Source organism: Triturus cristatus, chromosome 7 (assembly GCF_964204655.1).
Source record: "Triturus cristatus chromosome 7, aTriCri1.1, whole genome shotgun sequence".
In the NCBI taxonomy this organism is placed as follows: Eukaryota; Metazoa; Chordata; class Amphibia; order Caudata; family Salamandridae; genus Triturus; species Triturus cristatus.
In genome coordinates, this window is record NC_140590.1 from 329,940,949 (window position 1) to 329,963,445 (window position 22,497).

Below are 22,497 nucleotides of genomic sequence, written 5' to 3' on the forward strand. Positions count from 1 at the left end.
ACAGATACAATGATAGAAACACACAGTAGCCTATCAACCTAGCTGCAACAACCCCGCTGATTTTCAATCCTGAATCCCTAGAAAACAAAATGAGAAACAGCAAGAGAAGGGGATGACCACATCAACCTGGTCATAGAAAAAGCACAGCCAAGGGCCATCACTGAGACCATATAAGCCACCGAAGAAGACAAATGCACCCAGATGTTTCCTGTCACCACAGAAGACACCCAAAAGACTATGAGGAGCATCCACTCCGGAGCACCCACTGACCCCTTCCCGCCGCACATCTTCCACAGAGCTGCCCCCGCCATCGCACCAGAACTACGATGGACAATCAACTGCGCCCTTGAAACAGGCACGTTCCCCGATGACCGGAAACACGCTGAAGTCAAACCCCTCCTCAAGAAGCCCTCCGCCGACCTGACCGACCTCAAGAACTACAGGCCCATCTCCCTCCTCCCCTTTGCCGACAAAGTTACTTAGAAAATCGTCAACACCCAGCTAACACTTCATAGAATCCAACAACATCCTCGACCCATCTCAATCCGGATTTCGCAGCAACCACATCACCAAGACCGCCCTCGTTCCCGCTACGGACAACATCCGCACTCTCCTCGATCAAAGCTACACTGCAGCCCTCATCCTACTAGAACTCTCAGCAGCTTTCGACACCGTCTCCCACCGCACACTAGCCACCAGACTCCACGACGTGCATACAGGGAACTGCCTTCGACTGGATCCGCTCCTTCCTCTCCGGCAGAACACAATGAATAAGACTCCCACTCTTTTCTTCTGAACCCACAGAGATCAGATGCTGAGTACCACAAGGATCCTCCCTCAGCCCCATGCTCTTCAATGTCTACGTCTACATGGCCCCCCTCTCAACCATCGTCAACATTTTTTACCAAGCATAATATCCTTCGCCGATGACACCCAGCTAATCCTCTCCCTTACCAAGGAACCAGATATCACCAGGCACAGTTTCCAGGAAGGAATGAAGGACGTCGCAGCCTGGATGAGCAGCCGCTGCCTGAAGCTCAACTCGGAGAAACTGAACTCCTCATCCTTGGATTCACCACCAGCGCGTGGGATGACACTTGGTGGTCCCCTCGCCCTCGGAAACCCTCCCACCTCCACATATCACACCCGCAACCTCTGCATCATACTCAACTCCTCTCTCACCATGAACTAACAGATCAATGCCATATCCTCCACATGCTTCAACACCCTCGGCATACTCTGCAAGACCTTCAAATGGATCCCCCCCCGAATCCAGGAAGACAGTCACCCACCCACTCATCACCAGCAGACTGGACTACGGAAATGCCCTCTGTGCTGGATTCAACAAATCTCTCCTCCACAAACTCCAGACTGTCCAGAACGCTGCAGCCAGGCTCGTCCTCCGCATCCTACGACATGACCACATCACCCAGGACCTCTGAGACCTCCACTGGCTCCCCGTCGAAAAAAGAGTGACCTTCAAGCTGCTCACACACGCCTACAATGCCCACCACAACACCGGACCCCAAAACCTAAAAATAAAATCTCCTATACCGTCAAGAGAAACGCCCGCTCCGCTGACCGAGCTCTGGACGAAATCCCCAACATCCACATTGCCAGAACCTGGAACAAACTCCCCCTCAGCATCAGACGAAGCCCTACACTGCAAATCTTCAGACCTGGCTCTTCGGATGACCTCGGAGCTGCCCGAACCTCCTCCCACCAGTGCCTTGAGACACTTACAGATGAGTAGTGCACCTACAAATCCCTGATTGACTGATTGATTGAGATGAATATCCAAGCCACCAGACATAACTCCTGGAAAACACTCCTAACTCAAAGTAGAAATATGAACCTTTAAGCCTAACAAGATCTCCTGGCTCTGTGGAGAGCACAAAATTAGCTAAACTCATCCACAAACGTTTAAGCTTGAAAAGATATTTGCAGAATATGGAATTCCAACTTCACTCAAGACAGACAAAGGACTACTCTTCCAAGGTAGTGATGTGAAGGGCTTCTGGAAGAACTCCGAGTACACCAACAGAGGATAACATCTACGTGGCCTCAGGTTAGCTGATAAGTAGAGTGATTCATGCGCATCCTAAATAATGCCATCAGAAGTAGGTGGAACAATAAACATGGAGACCACCATCCACCACTTATATGAGAGTACAGGGTTACACCTCACTGCAATAAATGTACCCCAGCACACCTTATATTTGCAAGATCCAATACCAACCAGCACTTGATTGACTCCCCCAAACCTGATCCACCAACATGCCCAGATAAGTAGAATGAAAAATAATGACAACGCCAACCAACAATGAAGAACCATGAACAGTCAAACCAAAGTAGCGGACTGGGTCCTTGTGCAGGATCGCACATCCGGAAGCAACTTCAGAAACCCCCTTGAAAGTCGACCGTGACGAATGGTCATTACCAGGGGACCTTAATCACGACCCACAGGGGATCCACAAGAGTGACCCGAAATGTGGCCTTTTTCTTTTAAAAATAAAAAAAGAATTCACTACCCCTATCACATAAAGGACAAGACCATGGAGCAAGAGGTGAGGAAAGTGAAGAAGCAAAAGTTTGTGATCTGAATTTCAAGAACCAACCCCTTGAGCTCTTGTGATGGCAGAAGAGACACCCAGAACAGAGCAGCCCACCAAAAGGGACAAGAGGTGTGCTCGACCCTAATTTCAGAGCCATGGTTGTACCAGCCTAGATGTGCCTGGTATAATGGGCAGTGAGGCTGAGAGACCACCTATGCTGACCCCACAAGGGATACACACTTCAGAAGAAGGGGAAGGGATCATTGGTTATTTTGTATTCCTCTTCATGTTTGGGAGGAATGCTGTGTGCCACCCCGCACCTGTCACTGGTGCACACACCCTGGGAGAGCAGGTACTGTACTTGTCACAATTAAAAGGCATGGCTGCACATGAGCAGCCAGCCTGCAAGCAAGATGGCACGTGGTTATGGCACTAATGAGTACTTGACACAGTTGGCCATACCCACCCCCAGACTGCACTACATAGGGGACACTTTTGGCTACATTCAAAACTGTGGTTCAACATCAGATCTTGAGAATTTTCTGTTGCCTCAACTCTATCTGGCCGCTCATCATCTAAAAAACCAATTCAGAAAAAGTACAATTTTGCTTTACATTGCGTAAAATGCCCAGCACTGTTTCTCGTGAACATATAGGATTCTGAGTTTAACTTTGTCACACTCAACACACCCTTTGGACTTATGGCACTAGGGGAGGTTGCAAACTCTGGGGCCTATTCACAAACTGCCTTTTGTAGTACTACAAAATACTATTCACAAACTTACATGCATGCACCTCTGTCTCTCCAAACCTTTTCTGTGAGGAGATCTCCACCCTGACTGCAGAGTCTCTGCACACATAAGTATATGCTTTAGCAGTAAATGTGGGAAGGAGAGAGGGGAGTGGCTAGAACATGGGAAATACTTACTACTAAAGTGGAGGGAATATGGATGTTTAAGGGGGGGTTAAGCAAGGGTCAGAGAGGTTTAAAAAGGGACATGTACCCTCCCACAAAAGAATAAACCCATTCCTATTCACAAACTGTACTTCTAAAGTTACCACAGCCTAGAAGGGGTCGAAGATAGTAGTACATTACTTTAGCTCAGAGCTGAACTATGCCCAGCACAACAAAACCTCCCATATAAATCGTTGGAGTTAGGGTCTTAAACTAAAACCCAATAGGAAATAATGGTAAATGAAATACAATTAATTTAAATAGTTAAAACATATAAATACATATACTTTAATGTTGAAAAATATATACAAATAGTAAATATTTTTAATTTAGTTATAAAATATTTTATTAATCTTTTTTGCTTTTTAAAAATAATGTAACAATAGATTTTATTACATGTATGTAATTAAATGACTTAATTTTAATAATAACTTTTTTTTATTTTAGTGGGGATTTAACTTTTTAATTTAAACTTGAGAAAAATAACGAATGTAAATTAATATATTTTAAATATTTTAATTTTTAATTCAAAATATAGGTATTTAAATATAATGTTTTTACTTTCCCTATACTGTACCACAAGTTCTCAAGTTAAAATTAAAAAATACATTTTCAGCTAAAGCAAAAAACATTTTATATAATGCATTATTAAAAGGCATGCACATATTTAATAGTATTATAGTTATGTGCACTACAATTTTTTCATCATTAAATTAATTTTCAACTGCAATAAGGTTATTACAATATTTTATAATGAACTATAAAATATTGACTATAGTATTTAACATTAAAATATATGTAATTATATTTGTAACTATTTTAAATAATGTAATTTAAATTAACATTATTTCCTGTGGGGTTTACATTTAAGTCTCTGCCTCCAATATTTTCTACGGAGCGTTTTGCTATAACAGGGATTAGCCACATGTGGTGCTGGACTTTCTACTTTTTTTTAATAGTAACTTACATTCGTAAGTTAGACTCTACCATCTTTTTCAGGGGGTAGAGATGTGAAATTCTACACTTTTGAGTAACATTACACTCAGATTTTCTGAATAGGCAAAATAGTAAAGACACTAAAAAATGAAAGAGTGAATTTACACATTTAAATTACTCACACGTGTAACTTACCTTTTTGAAGAGCCCTGCATGATTGTGTCTTTTTGGGATAGTTTGTGGTGGCATTTAGGACAAAATCTAAATAGACTCTTTTCCAAAATATTATTTTTCAAGGTTGAGAGGGGGCCCCGAGATTACATTCAGACTGTAAACATGCATTCTCTGACCCTCTGGTTGAGGCAGGAAGAAAAATCTGTCTCCCTGGGTTTTGTCAGTGATCTCTTATCATCCTCAAAGAACTGACTCGGCACTTTCTGCATTCATTGCTGAAAATGTGCCTTACTAGTCCTAATAATCAATACTGCTTTTGTTCTTTAGTTTCAAAATGACCATCAGGGCAGAGCTTCCCTTTTTCACTCCAGACTCAATATTGAAAAAGTGAATCTGGTAATGGCATCAAAGTAATGAGGCATGGTGGGTTAACGCTTCAAGTAATAGAGTACTGGATGATTTATCCCATAACCAAAGCCCAAAATGAAAACCTTAGGTTGAATGCTTCCCAACCATTAGCTGTCGGAATAAGGCACATCATGTGGATCTAGATGAGGTTCACACTGCAGAACTCACTTTATAATAACTTGCTTGCTTCTTGCAACCCACGCCTTCGTTGTATGGAAGTGGTTGGAGAGAGCTGAATGGTTGTGTTAGGTCTCAACAAGATCTTCTGCCATTTATGACAGCGACAAAGCAATGCTAATATATATATATATATATATATATATATATATATATATATATATAACAGTACCAACCTGTAACCGTGATGTCACAGAGTATATGTTTTCCATACATCTGAATGCCTAGAACACTGTTAAGGGAACTATATTGAAATAGTCCATTCCAAGTTCCTTACTAATTGTGCTGTTTTATGGGTAGCCAATCATCCACAACCTCAAGGCGGCAAAGGAACATTACAAAGACCCTTACAATGATCAATCGAGTTGCATGTAACCATTGTTATCTATGTTCTATCCTCTGACGAGAGCCTCTTCAGATTAACATGATTAGGATAACGTGTTAATATTTGAATGAGGCCCTCGCCGGGACGTCAGTTTTAGACAGCACCGACAAACATAGTTGGGCGTTTGTAGACGTATCCTATGGCATGAGGGTGGACAACACTTTCCATTAAATTAGAAAGGCGGTGGATCCAGACTATAGATGGCCATTATATTTTTGTTTATCACATTATACAGAGAGTGACTATATAAATAACGTTTGATCCTGATGAATGCCCTGGAACCCCGGTTGGGGACCACACTGGGCAGAAACAAGTCAACCTTTAACCATTGAAGGGGGTATATATATTGTTTCCTAACCCTGGGCCTCTCTTTTAACCCAATTCCCAGTAGGCCATGGAATAAAGTTTATTTTGCACCCTGGAGGTAGCTTTAACCACCACAACAATTTTTCCTTTTTTGCACTCTGTCCCCCACTTACCCCCAAAAAATATCACTCATCATAAAACACCTCAGCTCCTCCCCGCCTGGGGAGTTGTAGCCCACACTATGGACTTTGCAGTTCAGGTGTGCGGAGGGAAGCATGTCACCCTCGAGTGAGTGAGGGATCTTATCCGGGAAAGATCCGTTCCCCTAGCAGTTCCGTCACATTTTCATCTTTCTACATACCCTTTTTTATCAAGACACAAGATGTACTTCTTTGTGAGTTTTCAATATTTGAATGAGCAACAGGGGATGGCAATCAGAAAGACCAAATCTATGATAATGGTTTCACCAACTCAACATCAAATCTCAACTTTATTTTAGAGGAGTAGTGTCAATTGAAAGTATAAAGACTAAAAGATCATCAATGAACACTGCCAGAAGTTAACTAACTCTTCTAGCTCAAGCAGTGACAAACAAGCAGAATGAAAGTTGGTCCAAGAGGGTAATCCTTAAAAAGTATTTTCTACTAATTGTCCTACTGCAGTTCTAACTTTCAGGGTATATTTTAACATGCCAACAAGAATTGAAGATTTCCTTTAATGGCAATTCTAGCGATTTTTGAGAGTTTAGGAAAGAAGATCATTTGAGTGGTCAAGTATTTCCCTTTCAGTGAACTACACTGTGTGAGGGTCAGACAGTCAGTTTATTCATATGAATCACATCTTGAAATTCCAAATATGTAGTTGTTGAAGCATATTGGAAAGAACAAAGAAAGAGGGACGCTCAGAGGCAAGTTCCACCAGGAGTGAAACTCACCCTGAGTTTCCATATGCACAGTGTAAGGCCTGCAATGGGAATCATCCCTGTACTGAGGAATTGTGCACAGAAACTGCTGGGTTCTGACAAGATGCTGAGGTCACATCTGGTAGGCTTCTTAGAGTTTCCGTACTTCCAAGGCAGACTGAGCATACATCTCAGTCTAAATCATTTCAACAATTACATTTATTGACCTTCTTTAAATGAGCAAAACTTTCAAAGGGCACATGTATGATTTTGGTATGCACCTTATGTTTAAAGAGAAAAAACTGCACCCATAAATGTCTTTAGAATGTAAGGCCGAAGGTAATGTCTATAGCTGCACGGTCCATTAATGCAGCTTTTGTTTAAAATACCGGGCTAGTTGTAAGCTGCCTTGCAAAGGTGTAAGCCCTTCGATGTTCATCCTGAGGTTGAACTAGATGCTACACTATCTGGCAGTAAGGTCAGACAGATGCCTTCTCATTAATTATGACAAATACATAGTTTGTAAACCATCTGGTGATCCAGTTGTTTAGATCATGTGTCTAAGGAAAGAAAAATAAGAGAAGGAGGATTTGCCAGATTGCACCTTGCTGTGATGAAAGAATTGACTATGAAAGGAAGCTTCATCTAACAAAGGAAAAAATCAGAAATGAGGGCTTTAACATTGAGTTATATCTCAGAAGAAATTCCTTACACTGGGATAGCATAAGGAAATTCCCCTCACCATACTATTTATTACTGAAGACGTCTGATCTTGGAAGGATTTGCATTTTCATCAAAATTAGATAGATGAACGCACTGATGTCTAAAGGTTCTCTAAAGGTTTGGCTTCAATCATTTCTTGGAAATTGAAAGGAATGGAATGAGCTGACTGTAGGACTTGGCCCTTTTTCCCTCATTTGTTTTCGTTTTTGTAGTATTGATGCAGATTCAGGGAGCCATTTTATCTACCCCTGAAACTTCTGTCTGAGGGCCTGGAGCACAAAATGGTGGCCACCTGTGACATCACCAGCATCCACTGGAACCTACCAGCACCTTCCAGAACATTCCAGAACCCTGTGACGGTTGGAGGCGGTTTAGAATGTTGGGAAGCTAAGACAGAGAGTTGGCAGTTGGAGCTGGCAGTTGGCACCTGACTGGTGAAGGGAGAGCAGCAGAAACCTGAAGGAGGAAGGAGTGAGGCAGCAGGGGTGGAAACTTGTGCCTGGAGTGGGGTCCATAAACCCACCCGTGATACTAGTCCCTACTGACTGAGCCCAGCCTGGAGCCCTGTGTGGGAAGAAGCAAGAAAAACCATCTTAAGGACCTGGACAGCAGGAACAGGCCTTAGAAGTCAAGAAAGCAAGTACCTGACCTGTTTACTGGTTTCCCTGGAGCCGGACGTCGAGTAGCCTGGAGACCTGGAGCCCGAGGTGGAGAAGCGGCGCTGACTGGAAAAGCAGACGTTGTACCCGGAGCCGCCAGAGATCGAGAGAGGGCACCGACGGAGGTCGTGAGGAGTCCCAGAGGTCGAGGAGGAAGTCACCCAAGGTCGAGTGAGCGGCGTCAACGGGGGAGTGAAGTCCGCCCTCCGGAGTCGCCGGAGACCGAGGTGAAGTGTGCCGGAGGTCGGGAGTGGAGATCGCACTCCGGAGTCGCCGGAACCTGAGAGAATCGTGCCGGAGGTCGGGAGTGGAGGTCGCACTCCGGAGTCGACGGAACCTGAGGAGAGGAGCACCGGAGGTCGGGAGTGAGGATCGCACTCCGGAGCCGCCGGAAGTCGACATCGAGTCAAGGCCGGCCGACGTCATCGAAACAGAGGTCGCCATCGGACCGGAGCCGCCCGAAGTCGACATCGAGTCAAGACTGCCCGACGCCATCGAATCGGAGGTCGAGGTCGAGCCGAGGCCGCCGACATCGAACCGGAACCGCCTACCGGCGTCGTCAAGAACTGACATTGTGCCGAGGCCGCCGACATCGAACCGGAACCGCCTCACGGCGTCGACACGACTCCAGCGGCGTCGGAGCTTCAGAAAAAGGGCAGTAAGTGGAGTAGAGGGCGCCAAAGGCCCTGTGGAATCCTAAGAGACTACTCTAGGGGTTAGAGAGGCGCTGGAACCAGCTGGACTGTGCCAGGGGTGAGCTGAGACTAATTTAGAGGGGTTGTGTAGAGTGAGAGAGCCAGGTCTCTGGTATTCCCCCCTTGATCTACCTCAGTTTAGGCCTCAGCCTTGTCCAAGCCAGGGAGTAGACACCCTCAAGCCTTCCACATCCCCACAAGCTGTGCCTGGGCCAAATCAGCCCATAGGAATTCAAATGTGATCTGATTCTATGAGTGTCACTGTCAGCTTTTAATTATTTATTGGAGGCACTGTATTTATTGTATTTAACCTATTTACTGCTTCACTGTATTTATTGGTCCACAGTATTTATTGATGCACAACATTTATTGGTTTACAGTATTTATTGCCTCAGAATATTTAATTGCCTGTATGTATTGCACTTATATTTATACCTTCCTTATTTATGATCACCCCTATTTATTGAATCATTAAGCCAGTATTTATTTGACCTGCACTATTTAAAAAGCTTGTATATTGTGATTGTGTTATTATTTAGCTAATCAGCAACTAAGAGAAAAAGAAGATAAAGAAAGATATTTTCATAATTTTTACGGTGTAGAGTCGTTTTTGGAACGGATGCACGCATGGTTATTGTATGGGTATGTCGTATGCTTAGCACGGTGCCTGATTCCTGACCACTCGAGCCAAGCTACCACTGTATGTCCCTGGAAATACTCCGTTACCACCAACCCTTACCGGTGTGGGAGTGGGGTATTTCCAACACTGACCTAGAGCACCAAGTTGTTCAAAGTTTAACTTTCTCTCAGGAGGTAGTCATAGCACGAGAGTGAGGTGGTAATGACCCAACAAGCATCAACCAGAAATTAAGTCCAACAGAACCAGCTTTTGATTTTGCGGATGAAGGCATTTTGCCTTCTGTAGATCTGGAGAATAAAACATAGCACTTTTATACAGGTCTAGTAACATTTTGAGGAACACCTCGGCCTAATCTTCCTTTTCTGAGTAAGGTAATTCTCTGGCTTGCCTCACTTTATTAGAAACACATTTTGTTTTTCTTTTCCTGTGATTTGTAAAATGAAAGCTTTTGGAAGTTTAATGATCGGAATGGAGATAGTGATTTGTTTTGTTGCTTCCGGAGTATGCAAATACGTATAGCACATAATGCCGCCATGCCTGCCATTAACCACTAATTTCAATGGAACACTTTCTCGAGCTAAAAAAGAAGTGACTCCATAATTACATGAAAATAAATTGTGCCAACAGTTTAACATTTGAAAGTATCAGACCTTCATTGAATTAAAAAAAGACTCAACCTTGTTGAGAAAAATACTCATGTTTAAATACAAAATGAAACTATGAAAGAGCAAATAAAAATAAACACACATTATTAATAAAAATCTGTAACAAAGATTTCATCCTAAACTTTGACATGCCATGAAATAGAGTTGATGTGTTCAGAGATCTTCATGTCATTGAGTTAAACAAGTGCACTAGGAAGGCCTCTTATAAACCACCCAATGTAAAAACTGAAGAGAAGTAGGTAATTACTTCAAAGGGCAAAAAAATGTCATAGAGGTCCTCGGTCCTCCCTAGGGGCACTGCAATGCTGTACAATTGTTACTTGTCTCTGGGTATGAGAGGCATGTGGAACATTGTAATATTCATAAACAACTGCTCTGGTAATCACAGAATTGAGAATTGTTTCCTTAAGTGGTGTTAATTATAGTTAGTTTGATAGTGCTCTAATATTCCTAATGCAGACTCTCCCTTTGCAGAGATTATTACAGAAAAGTTACTGAACTTCTGGGGGGATACAAACCTGGGGTGAGGTCGGCAGTGATGTGTGCCAAGAGAGCTCCTACTGCTGCTTGTTTTGCCTTAGCTAAAGACATTACTCCTTCACTGGCTTTCAGCGCTGCCTTTCCACCCTACCTGGATAGTGTGCAATCTGCTGCCAAAGTACAGTGAGTCATTACACTTTTGAGCTTGTTTAAACTTTTGAGCTTGTACCCTTTCTTCTCCTTCATTTTAAATGTATTTCTGCAACTAACAAATTGCTAAACTGGCTCACTAAATGCTCTGCAAACATGATGATGAAGTGTTGGTATTCAGTCCCAGTTCACAGTCCAAAAACAGTGCAAACGTCAACTACTTTCTGAAGATTTGCTATCAGTTGATGATTTATTAGGTCACTCAAAATGATATCACTGTGCGATGCCAACTATTGTATAACAGCAGTAGCTGTTCAGGCTTTTCCCTGTAAGTATTTACACTATTTCAGGACCACACTTGGATTTCACTCATGAGTTGTTAACAGGTTTGCAAGCTTAGCAATAGAAAGCAGTAGAAAGGAGAATCGCTTTTAAGGCAATGTGCCACTGCCACCGTATTCTAGTAAAGAAAAGCCCTAGATACTTGCAACAGCTAATAACCCAGTACATCCCAGGACGGAACCTAAGGTCTATGGGTATGGCACAGGTTACTGTACCGTGAATATTCAGAGATATAATGGGAGCTCGCTCATTTAGGTACAGTGCAGCCAAAATGTGAAATGCCCTACCACTAAATCTAAGAACAGAACCATGCGAAAGCAGTTTTCGTAGACAGCTTAAAACATGGCTGTTCAGGCAAACCGGATAGACTTACAGGTCAGTGAGCTCTACACAGCATAGCATCATAGGTGGATGACAGCTATCTCCCCCCAGAGTATGTTTATCAGCGCGGGGACACACCGGTGGTGTAACCATGCGCTCTACAAATGAATAAATAATAGCATATAATTCACATTTTGGCCACAGGGTGTTACTTTGCAGCACATTTATAACAAAGGCATTATGTCATAACTGTAAGAATATGTGACTATGATCAATTTACAGAAGAAAGAGCCATTAATGGCCAGGGAGGTAAAATAAGAAATTAAGGTGGTGTTGGAGCACGCAGCAGACCCGTGGGGTTCCTCATACTCCAGGCAGTGAATTCCACCTCCACTCACAGCTGGAAGTGGATCAGATGTTGCTTAAGCATGTGCTATGAGAAGACCTGGCCTCAGTACCTGTCATAAGTTTGCTGCGTTGTGAGGCTTCTGTCGCCAGCGTAAAAGATAGGCTCCTAATCCGCTCCCGCTGGCCCTCTGGGGACATGGTGTACCCCTCTTCTGGATGTTGGCTGAGCCCCCTAGGAGACATCCCAGGACTGAAAACATTAAAAACATGTTAGGAATATGGGTTGTCTTGGGTTGCGGCAGACAGAGACGACAGACTAAGGAACAGCGAAACACATCTCCTGGCATTTTCTTGGTATGGCTGTTATTTTTCACACTTTCCTAAACAAAACTTTGATTTCCTTGCTGTTCCCTTGCCTTTTGCCGGCTCCCCGACAGTTTTCTTTCATCTCATTTTGGTCCTGGACAAGTCTCTTCTTTAGACTTTAACTACTACTCACCCCAACCATGGTGCTTATTTTCATCCAAAGGGAAGTCTATTGTCCAGCCATAGCAATCTATAACCTTTTCGACCATCGACTCCAAGTCAGTAGTTCCAAATCTCTGTACTTGCACTTTGGTCATTCCCTCTCTAAAGGTCCCGCTCTCCCTACTTCCCTCTTTGGTCTCCCTTTCGCACTGGTTTCTCTGCCTCATTCCTCTCACACAGCTGAAGTTCCCGCTATACCTGTTTTCTCTCCTTGCTCCTATCCATCCATATAAGGATAGCTACCTCTCCTATGTTTACCTTTATTTCCATGTCAATACTGCTGACATATTGAAATCAGGGGCAAGTTTTTGTTCCACATGAATGCACTCCATAGAATGAATGACACCTGCAGATAAACATTTTGTCTCACCTCCTTGAAGACACGTTGGTCTTCACTTGTGAACCTGATCCTCTCCTAAACTCCATGTTCTCAGGGGACCGTGGTGAACCAGGCTCCTCACCGGAGGAAGAAGATCCTTGCAAATGGCTGGGAAACTAATGCAGAAACAAAATGATAATTTGTAATTAATCCAACCCAGATGATAAATAGAGAATTATGTGATCAAGAACATCACACTAAAGACACGTATGGGAAGGAGTTAGAGGCTATGAACAAATGTGAAGTAGATGACAAAGGTAAAAAAGAGAAACTCTTCACCCACGCTTCTTCCTAGAAACACTATCAGGGCAAGAACGGAACACCTACTTAAAAGAGGACAACAACTGGCTTTTTCCAAGGTCATGAAAACATTCCTGTTTCCCAAAATGTCTGCTTAGACTGATGGTGACAAACAATGTGCTGCCCTGATCCTGTAGATTCTTAGTTTGTGTTGTGTGCTTAGACTGAAGGAGATGGGTGGAGGCTAAAAGATGTAGTAGAAACAAGAAATGGAGAAGGAAGATGAGTGGAAGAGGGAAAAAAAGTAGAGAGGAGTGGAAGAGGGAAAGCAGAAAAGCAAGTGGGAAGAAAAGGTAAAGACAAAAAAGTGGACGAGTGAGGAAGAGGAACAGGAATAGGAAGGACAGAGAGTGTGGAGGAAAGAAGGGCCAAATAGATGTAATAGGATTGAAAAAGATAGAGAAGAAGGGTGGAAGAAAGAAGCAAGGAATATAAAGAGGAGCACAGAAAATAAGGTGTGCTAAAAGCAAGCAATAAAAAGGGGTACAAATGTAGCATAGAAAGAAACGAGGGGTTATAGGCGGGAGTGATTTATTGAGTGCAAAAGTGGGTGGGCTTCCATAGAGGTAGGTGGGACTTCCAGATAGGAAGAAGGAGGGAGAGACAGATAGAGAGATCAAGCCAGTCATACTCACATCAAATCTGCTTTCAGTGGTTCTACCCAGTCCATCAGTGCTGGAGCTGTCAGTCCTCACTGCTCTGCGCCTGGCGGTCACCAGTTTGCTGCTTGACCTCACTGGGGGTGATGCCCTGGTCGCCAGTGACAACTCCTGGCTGTTCCTGGATGTTACATTCACCGACACTAGGGCTGGTGGTGTGGATATCTCAAATCCCTTGGTCCCAGACGATCCATCAGCTGGGGCTCTGTCCCCTGGCATCACAGTGCTTCCTGGTGGTGTCCTTGAATCCAAGAACCAGGCAGCCTTAGTTTTTTCCCGCTGTGATGTTGACAGCGTGATGGGGAAGTAGCTTGTGGTAATTTTCACCAGTGATGGCTTCTGGCAATCTGGTGACTCAATAGAAGGGCTCTCTGGGTGGGAGTCAGATGTTGGGGAGTTCACCTAAGCGAAAGAAGATAAAAAGTAGCAACTCTTATTTTTGTTCTTTTCTTTTTTTTTTTTTTAAATAAAGTGACCTTGTTAGAGTTTTTTTTTTTTTTAAGAGTGCAAAGATATCCATTATGCAACCACTGAAAGCCTTTACACTTGAACGCAGGACTGATATTAAACAACAACCCTTAATAAAAACCTGTACTGTGGCCATCTGGTTACAGAAGATATTGTGCTGGCTACTTGGCTTTATTTTCTACACTACCCTCTATTATTCAACTCATATATCACATGTTTTCCCTTTTACCATTCTTGCCCCCTTCAATCGTCCTTTCAAATAATATTCCTCCATCTTAATGAACACCCTCATGATTTCATCAATTTGCCCCATGTTATTGGAACTGTTTCCCTATTGATATAAGCTTTTCTCTCACACTCCCTCTGTTTCACTACAAACATGAACCCTGTCTATTTTCCCATCTTTAAACCTTCTCTTGGCTAGTCTGCCTCCAGTCTACATTGGCCCTTGGTTATGTATTGTGTTGTAATTGATGTTGTGCCTACGTGTATTTTTGGTGCATCAGGTGCAGCTTCACATCCAGCCCTTCGAGTAAATACAGCAGTAAATAAATGATAAGCGAGATGAGCAATTTTAGGTCCTTCTCTGGCTGGCATGGTGAAGAAGGTCATGACAAACTACTATTTGATCCCTTAGCCTTTAAAACCCGGATTGAAAGAGACATCCTCTGTACAGTGCAAGGATTAAATAATGCCTGGATTCCGCTTGAGTTTCGTTTGAGACTCATTAAAACCAGATTGCATAGGCTTGAACTGCTGACACAGATTTTGGACTCTAATAAAAACAGAGATGATGGTGTCAGGGCATGAGAGAATCTGCACCCACCTGGCATCCCCCGTTGGTGGTGGTGTTCCTCTGTGAGCCTTGCCGGTGTAGTGTAGGTCCTGGTTTTACCCTCTCCTGAATCTGGGCCTCCTGGTGTCGACGCATACGTTGCATTTGTTCTTCAGCACTCATGCGTTGTTTCCGACTAGGGCCACCTTCTGCACTTCTTGTTGGGGAAGCCTGGAGAGTAGATAGAAGAAGGGAGGGAGAAAAAAGAATAACAGCGTCACAATTTTGTAGCACTGTAATAAATGTTAATGTTAGCCAGCATAAAGGTTGATGGTGGGGGAATGAAAGATTGATGCATCTGCCATGGGATTTAAATGTACCACTTACAGGTCTGATATCAGCAGTAGGCACTTACCACACACTTTGCTTTGAAAGAAAACCGCATGTTTGCTAAGGTTCATTAATATAGGACACTCAAATGAATCCAAAATGGGCAAAGATCCTCATGTTTCACCGACTTGCACCATGATTTCTGGAACCGCCAGGAGCTCATTACTGATTACGAGTTGCACGGTAATGGGAAGAAGGTAAAATCACATGCAATTTTCCAGTTACTATGGGGTACATCCTCCCCAGTACTGTGCAATTACAAGTTAAACCCTCTGGAATTCTCAACCCATAGGTTTTAAAACATATTTTTAGCACCTGGTCTGGGCAAGTGATGAATGTATGCGGGGACATCTGGGTTGAGTGGAGAGGTGCGAAGGGGACGGGAAGGAAGAGAAAAGTGTTTTCCAGCAAGGTGGTGGGCGACGACTGTATTTTTCCATCAGTCAGAAAAAAAGGCCAAAGTGTCAGGCAATATTTCAGTTGGAATTATCGGCGGCCAAAATTCGGCCTGTTTCTGCCATACCCAGAAAATCCAGGATTGGAAAAAATCAACCCACTTGGAATCAGGCGGCAGATTTCCATGAGGTCTTTCCACTCCATTTGACTCACAATAAGATTTAAAGATTTACATGACTAACACAATTGAAATGATTGCAGTATTATGTTCCATATTTAAAACGTGTTCTTCAAATGCAAGGTGCTGACAGGACCAAAGTGTAATATCAGAAATATATAATACATATCAATGTTTAAAGCAAGAGCCTTTTCTAGATTCACATGTTGTGCATTAGTCCATCATCTGGTGTATTCTAGTGGAAATACATGGCTAAAAAATAAACATTTTTGGTGCAGAGATATGTGAAGCTACACGCCGCAAAACTGTTGCTACAGGTAAGTAACTCGTTTTGTGTTTACTGTAATGCCATAGGAGTTAAACTTCATCAATGGAGGTGCTTCAGTTACTGCGGCCAATCATACTTAAACAATACGAGACGTACATGGGCTGAAGAATACGAGGAGGTATTGAAATTAAATTGTTATGGCACACAACCATTCTCAGAAGATGCAATAAGATCTTGCTGTATCAACACAATATGAAGAACTCAGGAGCCACAAACAGCTGCATGCAACTGCAGGAACATTGTGAACCATTAGACTGTGTCACTGTTAACACAGTAGTAATAGACAGAACACAGGAGTGACTTAGGAATTCACTGCAATGATCATTAAGGCAGACGTTTCTATTCATAATTTAGCCATGCGCACTCTGTACCTTAGGTTCCGGATCTGTAGCTCCCTGCTGGAAATTGGCAGCAGGACCTTGAGAGAGGCATGGCGCAGCAGGCCCATGGGTTGGTGAACTGTGGTCAGCTAAAAGAAGAAAATATGAAAATGATGAAACTGAATACATCTCCCCTCCCTTTTAAATCTGTTTCATTAAGGATATATATTATATATACATATACATACACATATATATATATATATACACACACACACACACACATATGTAAATAAATATATACACACGCATACACGTGTCATGTAATGCTTCCGATTCACACACTATGCATACCCCTGCCACCTACTGATGGGCTCGAAGGTGAGCAACTTGTTTTTCTTCAAAGGAGACTTTGAGTCATGAGGTATAGTGACTCCACCTATTAGCGACAGTGAACATGGACACAGACTCCTTTGTTAGATTGTAGAGGATTAAAATGGACCATAGAGATATAGAAGAAGGAATTAAGAAAGGAAGATACAAAGGCATCTGCAACAACCTAAGGCTTACGAGGAGGAGGGCTGGTGCATGTGAATCTAAAGCACTTCATGCCATGAGCAGATGCTTACAACATAAGTAACATTTTCCTTTCATGGCATGTGTAGCTGTAGATACACATGCTGTTCATAACCTGTAAAGCAGTTCTCCCCTATACAGTGGGTAGCCAGAGGATGTTGCAGAGGACTGGAAAACTGTACGGAGTATACCTTGGCCAACGTTAGCTTGTTGGTGTGCTAGAACTTCCACACAATAGTGCTTGGTGAAAGTGTGTGGAGTGGACCAGGTAGTTGCCTTGGAGATGTCAGCTATTGGGATGTTAACCAAAAAAGCCATAATGGTCGCTTTCTTGTAGGTCAAGTGGGATCTGGGAGGGACAGGCAAAGATCTCTTGGCTTTTGTGTTACAAGTCTGTATACATTTGACCAACTACTGTGTGCCTCCCACTTTGCAGAGGGTCTTGCCCTTGTGTGGTTTTGAGAAGTAGACAAAGAGCTGCTATGTTTTATGAAAGGGGTTGTCCTGTCAAAGTAATACACAAGGGCTCTTTTGACATCTAGTGTGTGAAGAGCTCTCTCTGCCACTGAATCTGGTTGCGGGAAGAACAATGAGAGTTTGATGGTTTGATTGAGGTGGAATCTATAGACCACCACAGGGATGAATTTTGGTTGGATCCTAAGAGAAACCTTGAAGAAAGGTTCCTCCAATGTTAGAGCCTAATGCTCACTTACACACTTGAGGGAGGTGATGGCCACTAGGAAGGCTACCTTCCAGGAAAGGATCTTTAAAGTGAACATGTGAAGTGGTAAGAAAGAAGGGCCCAAAGGTCTTGTGATAACAATATTCACAAGTGGGTAGGCAGTACCTTGGGTGGAAGGACTCCTCAGAATGTTACAACTCCTGCAGTTGTTATTAGAAATGGTTATATTCATGGTTGCCAGCTCACAGGTGCAGACCCACACCACATGACTTCTGGGGACCCACTCAATTAGTATAATTTGAACTATGTGCTTTGGCTAAGCCTCAGAGTAGAAGTCCCGAGATTGTTTATGGAAAGACATTTAATGAATGTTCAGTTTTACTTGTGAGGCAATTGTATTCTTGCAATCAAAAGACACTACTCTATAGCACCATGTTGGACGTAGTACTATGATCCCACAATTAATCCACATTACATAGTCGGACTATGATGGTCTTTAGTGGCAACTGATTTGCGGTTGACCATTGTAACATTTTTAACCGAATGTTTAATTTTATCAGTTATTTAAAAAAATATTCACCGGTAGTGGGAAGGCATAGTAAATATTTTTAATAATTGTACAATTTCATAATAAATACATAAATTATTATTTTTAAGGCTTTCTATGAAGTTCTTAATGACTGAAACCTTGAACAGTGAAGTGTGCTCTCTGTTTTGAAGGTAAGCAGCATCTACAGCTAAATGAAGTCTGATGGAAGTGTAAGCAAGGCCTGACTTTTGCAAGTGAAGCAGATAACAGACAGTGTCCCGGACTGCTGTCCTGAGTGGGTCAATGTGTGTAGGAAGATGGTAGTGCACAAACATCTTCAATTTTTGTGCATCGAAGGTTCAGGCTGTAGGTCAGTGCACTTTCTTAAGGATGGTCATGCACTCCGGAGGGAGGTTCAGGTAGCAAGATTCTAGGACCTCAGGAGCCAAATCACAAGATGGAGTTGCCTGGAGTTTGGGTGTTTGACTGTTCCTCTGCTATGTGTGAGAGGATCTGGCCAGTTGGGCAGCCTCTCGTTGGGCACTAAGCGCAGGTAGAGGAGGGTGTTGAAACAGGGCTTACTGGCCCATGTGGGAGCCACCAGGATAAGAGTGAGGGATGTTTGCCAAAGCTTCCAAACCACGAATGGAAGAAGTGGGAGAGGTAAAAAAGTGTAGGCAAATATCCCTGACTATTTCATCCATAATACATTGCCCATGGACCGTGAATGTAGTTACCTGGAGGCAAAGCCTAGGCACTTTGCGTTTTCGGCAGTGGCAAAGAGGTCTATGCAAGGAAACCCCAACGATGGAAGTACAAGAGTAGGGCTTGTGGGCGAAGTTCCCACTCGTGGACTTGTTGCTGCATCTTGCTGAGTTGGTCTGCAAAGTCATTGTCTACTCCTGCCAAGTAGTGCGCTAGTAGATGGACTCTATGATGGAGAGCCCACTGCCAAATGACTTGTGCTAATGCTGAAAATTGTGGTGAGTGTGTCCCACCCTGCTTCTATAGGTAGAACATGGCAATGATGTTGTCCGTGCTAACGAGAACCAGTTCGGGTTGAATGTAACAGATGAATGCTTTGAGTGCCAACTAAATGGGTATCAGCTCGAGGTACGTGAAGAGGAGACCCAGTTGATGGGGTGGCAACATACCCTGAAAAAATGCACCCCTCCCCCCACCCCCCCCCCCCCCTGTCCATTGTTATGGTCATCTGCAAAACTGGGTCGACAAACGGCCTGCCCTATCACAGATTGTTGCTGTCCCACCACTGCCGTGAAGGATGGGTGCGGCCACAGATCAGCATTAGATTTTCCAGTGACCCTCCACTTGAGATCATTGTGCTGCTAGGCACTCTTGTAATGGGTGCATATGTAACCTGGTACGGGGATCTATGGCAATATAAGAGGCCATCATACTGAGGAGACTCATGACAGTTCAGGCTGTTATTTGGCGATCTAGCTGCAAAAAGGGGAGCAAAGATTGAACGCTTGGACCAGTGTAGGGCTGGGATAGGCTTTCCCGTTGACTGAGTTGAGCACTGCCCCTAAGAAGGGCTGGATTTGAAGGGACTGGAGGTGGGATTTTGTGGAATGGATGGTGAACCCCAGACCATGAAGTAGGTGTATGGTAGTCTGGGTATCGGCTAAGCACTGCTGTTTGGTTGAGCTCTTGATCAGCTAGTCGTCCAAACAAGGGAACACTGGATGCTGGCCCTCCTGAGATGAATGGCTACCATGGCAAGATACTTTGTGAACACCCTGGGGGCTGTGGTGCCCCAAAAGGCAGCATTTTGAACTGAAAATGCTGGCCATTTACCACAAACCAGAGGTATCGGTAATGTGCAGGGTGGATCGGGAGGGGAAAGTAGGCATCCTTTAGGTCAAAGGTGGTCATGAAGTCGCCTTGCTGTAGCAGAGGGATGGCATCTTGAAGCGTTACCATGTGAAAGCGATGTGATATGATGTACTTGCTGAGGGTCCTGAGGTTGAGTATGGGCATGAGAGATCCATCCTTCTTGGGAATGAGTAAAGTAGAGGGTGTACACTCCCTTGTCCCGCTGGTGTGGAGGCACAGGCTCTATTGCCTCCTTCTGCATGAGTGTCTCTGATTCCTCTTGGAAGAGGCGCTGATGTTCCGTACAGAGGGTGTGTTTGCATGGTAGCTGTTTGGTGCTCCAAGCAGTAACCCTGGTCTATGATGGCGAGGACCCATTGATCTGAGGTGACTTCCTCCCACCGTGACAGAGAAATGCCTGTAGTCTTCCCACGATAGATGAGGTGTGATTTGGGTGAAGTGTGAGCCAGTCAATCTTTGGCGGACCACCTTTAACTCTTCCTGGGAGTTGTTACCCTTGTGACCCCTGCAACACCCCCTGGCAGAGCCCCGTGATGAGGTTTGCTCAGTCTCCTGGAAGGAGGTGGAGGCTTTGAGGGACATTATCTTGGCAATTTCACAGTACTGGGACTTGCGTATAGAGCAGCGGGGAGAAGGGTTCTGGAGAGCATCCATGCACTTCGCTGTGTCCGTGTCTTTCTTTATTTTTTCAAGCATCTGGTCAAACTACAATCTGAAGAGATTCTCCCCATTGAAGGGCAAGTTGAGCAGGTACTTTAGCACTTCTAGCTTGAAATTAAATGAAATACCAGTATTTGTAAAGCGCACAGCTACCTCCAAAGTGGTGTCCCGGCGCTGGGGGCCCTCAGGAAGATTAAGCGAGCTATTGCCCAGAGTCACATGGTGCTGGACTAACCTGCCGCTGGCGATCGAACCGTGAACCCCGTAGTCCGGTGTCAGGCACCCAGGCCACTGCGCCACACCTCTTCCACCAGGCATGGCGTTGGATGAGTGCCCTCAAGTTGATTCCCCACGCCACATTTTTCGCGGGGTCTAGGGTGCACTAAATCGTTGTGCTGGATGATTTTTTCTTCGGCGAAAAGGTCATGGCAATATTTTGGGTACTGCTCTGGGAGATGTTGGAGGAGCACCATCATTTCATCCCAGTGGGCCCAGTCGTACCTAGAGGGCAGGCCGATTGAATTGGTGATACGCCAATGAGTGACTGATAGGGCGAAAACATTTTTATCAGCCAAGCCAATTTTCCTCTTCTCCGTGTCCAGGGGTAGAGCATCACCAGTACTCATTGGTATGCTTATGGGTTGTGCGCAATAAGAGGGAGTCTGTGGGGAGGGCATCTCTGATGTAAGGAGGATCTGAGGGAGAAGCTTTATATTTCTTGTCCACCCTAGGAGTCATCACCCTGGATTTGACTGGTGTAGGGACCTGGCTCTTTATATAGTGGACCAAAAAGATGTACACTGTGTAAAGAGTTCAGACAAACCCTAAAGGAATTACAGAGGCACAATGACACCCAGAAGGCTTTCTTTTGTGGCAGTGTGGGCGAGCAGTTAGGCATATTAGAGGGGAGCGCTAAGCCTTTATTAAACACACAAAGGCAGTAGGTGAAACATTCACTCAAAAAAGAAATCCAACACCAATTTATATAAACAACATGTACTTTTATATGAATTTAAATATCAAGATCATCAGAATTAGTGAAGTACTTTTCAAGTTACGAATTTTTACAGTTTCAAAAGTTGACAGTGCAGTTTTTAGGTGTGCTAATGTTATCCTATGGGGAAAAACAAGTACTGCATTCGGGCATTTGACAGCGACTTACGGGACTGTTCTCCAGGACTTAAGGTGAGTATGGGGCAAGGTCGGACGCCACACCAACAGGTCTCCTAGGGAGGCTCTCGGGCAATTCTGGTGCAGAAGTGTGTCATGGCGTTGGGTGTCCCATTTACTTAAATGTGGAACAGTCCGGTCAAAAAGAGGCTGCAACATGGGACTGAGGGACGAGTCTGGGGGAACCTCCACCCTTGAGATCCTTGGCACACAGGGACACAACAAGTGTTAGCTGCTGCAATGCATCCAGTAACCCAGGTATTGGTACTGTGTGGTTCCAGTCAGTCCTGGCATCCCCACACTTGGAGCGGGGGGACAGATCTGACCTGTAGGAGCACGGTTACCTCTTCCTGGGTGGCTGCTGCATTGGTAGGCTCCATAGGTGGCAGGTCAGTGTACCTTGTCTTGTTTCTTTTAAGCCTGTGGCTCCTCTACTCCAAGGGATTTCCTTTGGCAATTGGTGAAGCACTGGCAGCCTCTGGG

General features: G+C 44.1%; 1 protein-coding gene across 2 annotated transcripts in view; it reads right to left on the reverse strand.

Annotated features, from left to right (window-relative positions):
• The window catches only part of LOC146809599 (uncharacterized), a 253,425-nt gene that overhangs the window by 17,539 nt on the left and 213,389 nt on the right, over positions 1–22,497 (reverse strand). For both annotated transcript variants that reach the window (XM_085616439.1, XM_085616438.1), the window contains exons 19-23: positions 16,592–16,689; positions 14,980–15,159; positions 13,662–14,087; positions 12,718–12,842; positions 11,930–12,069 (exon numbers count right to left, since the gene is read on the reverse strand). In XM_085616439.1, the coding sequence (XP_085472565.1) occupies positions 11,930–12,069; positions 12,718–12,842; positions 13,662–14,087; positions 14,980–15,159; positions 16,592–16,689 (969 nt within the window). The remainder of the gene's footprint in view (positions 1–11,929; positions 12,070–12,717; positions 12,843–13,661; positions 14,088–14,979; positions 15,160–16,591; positions 16,690–22,497) is intronic.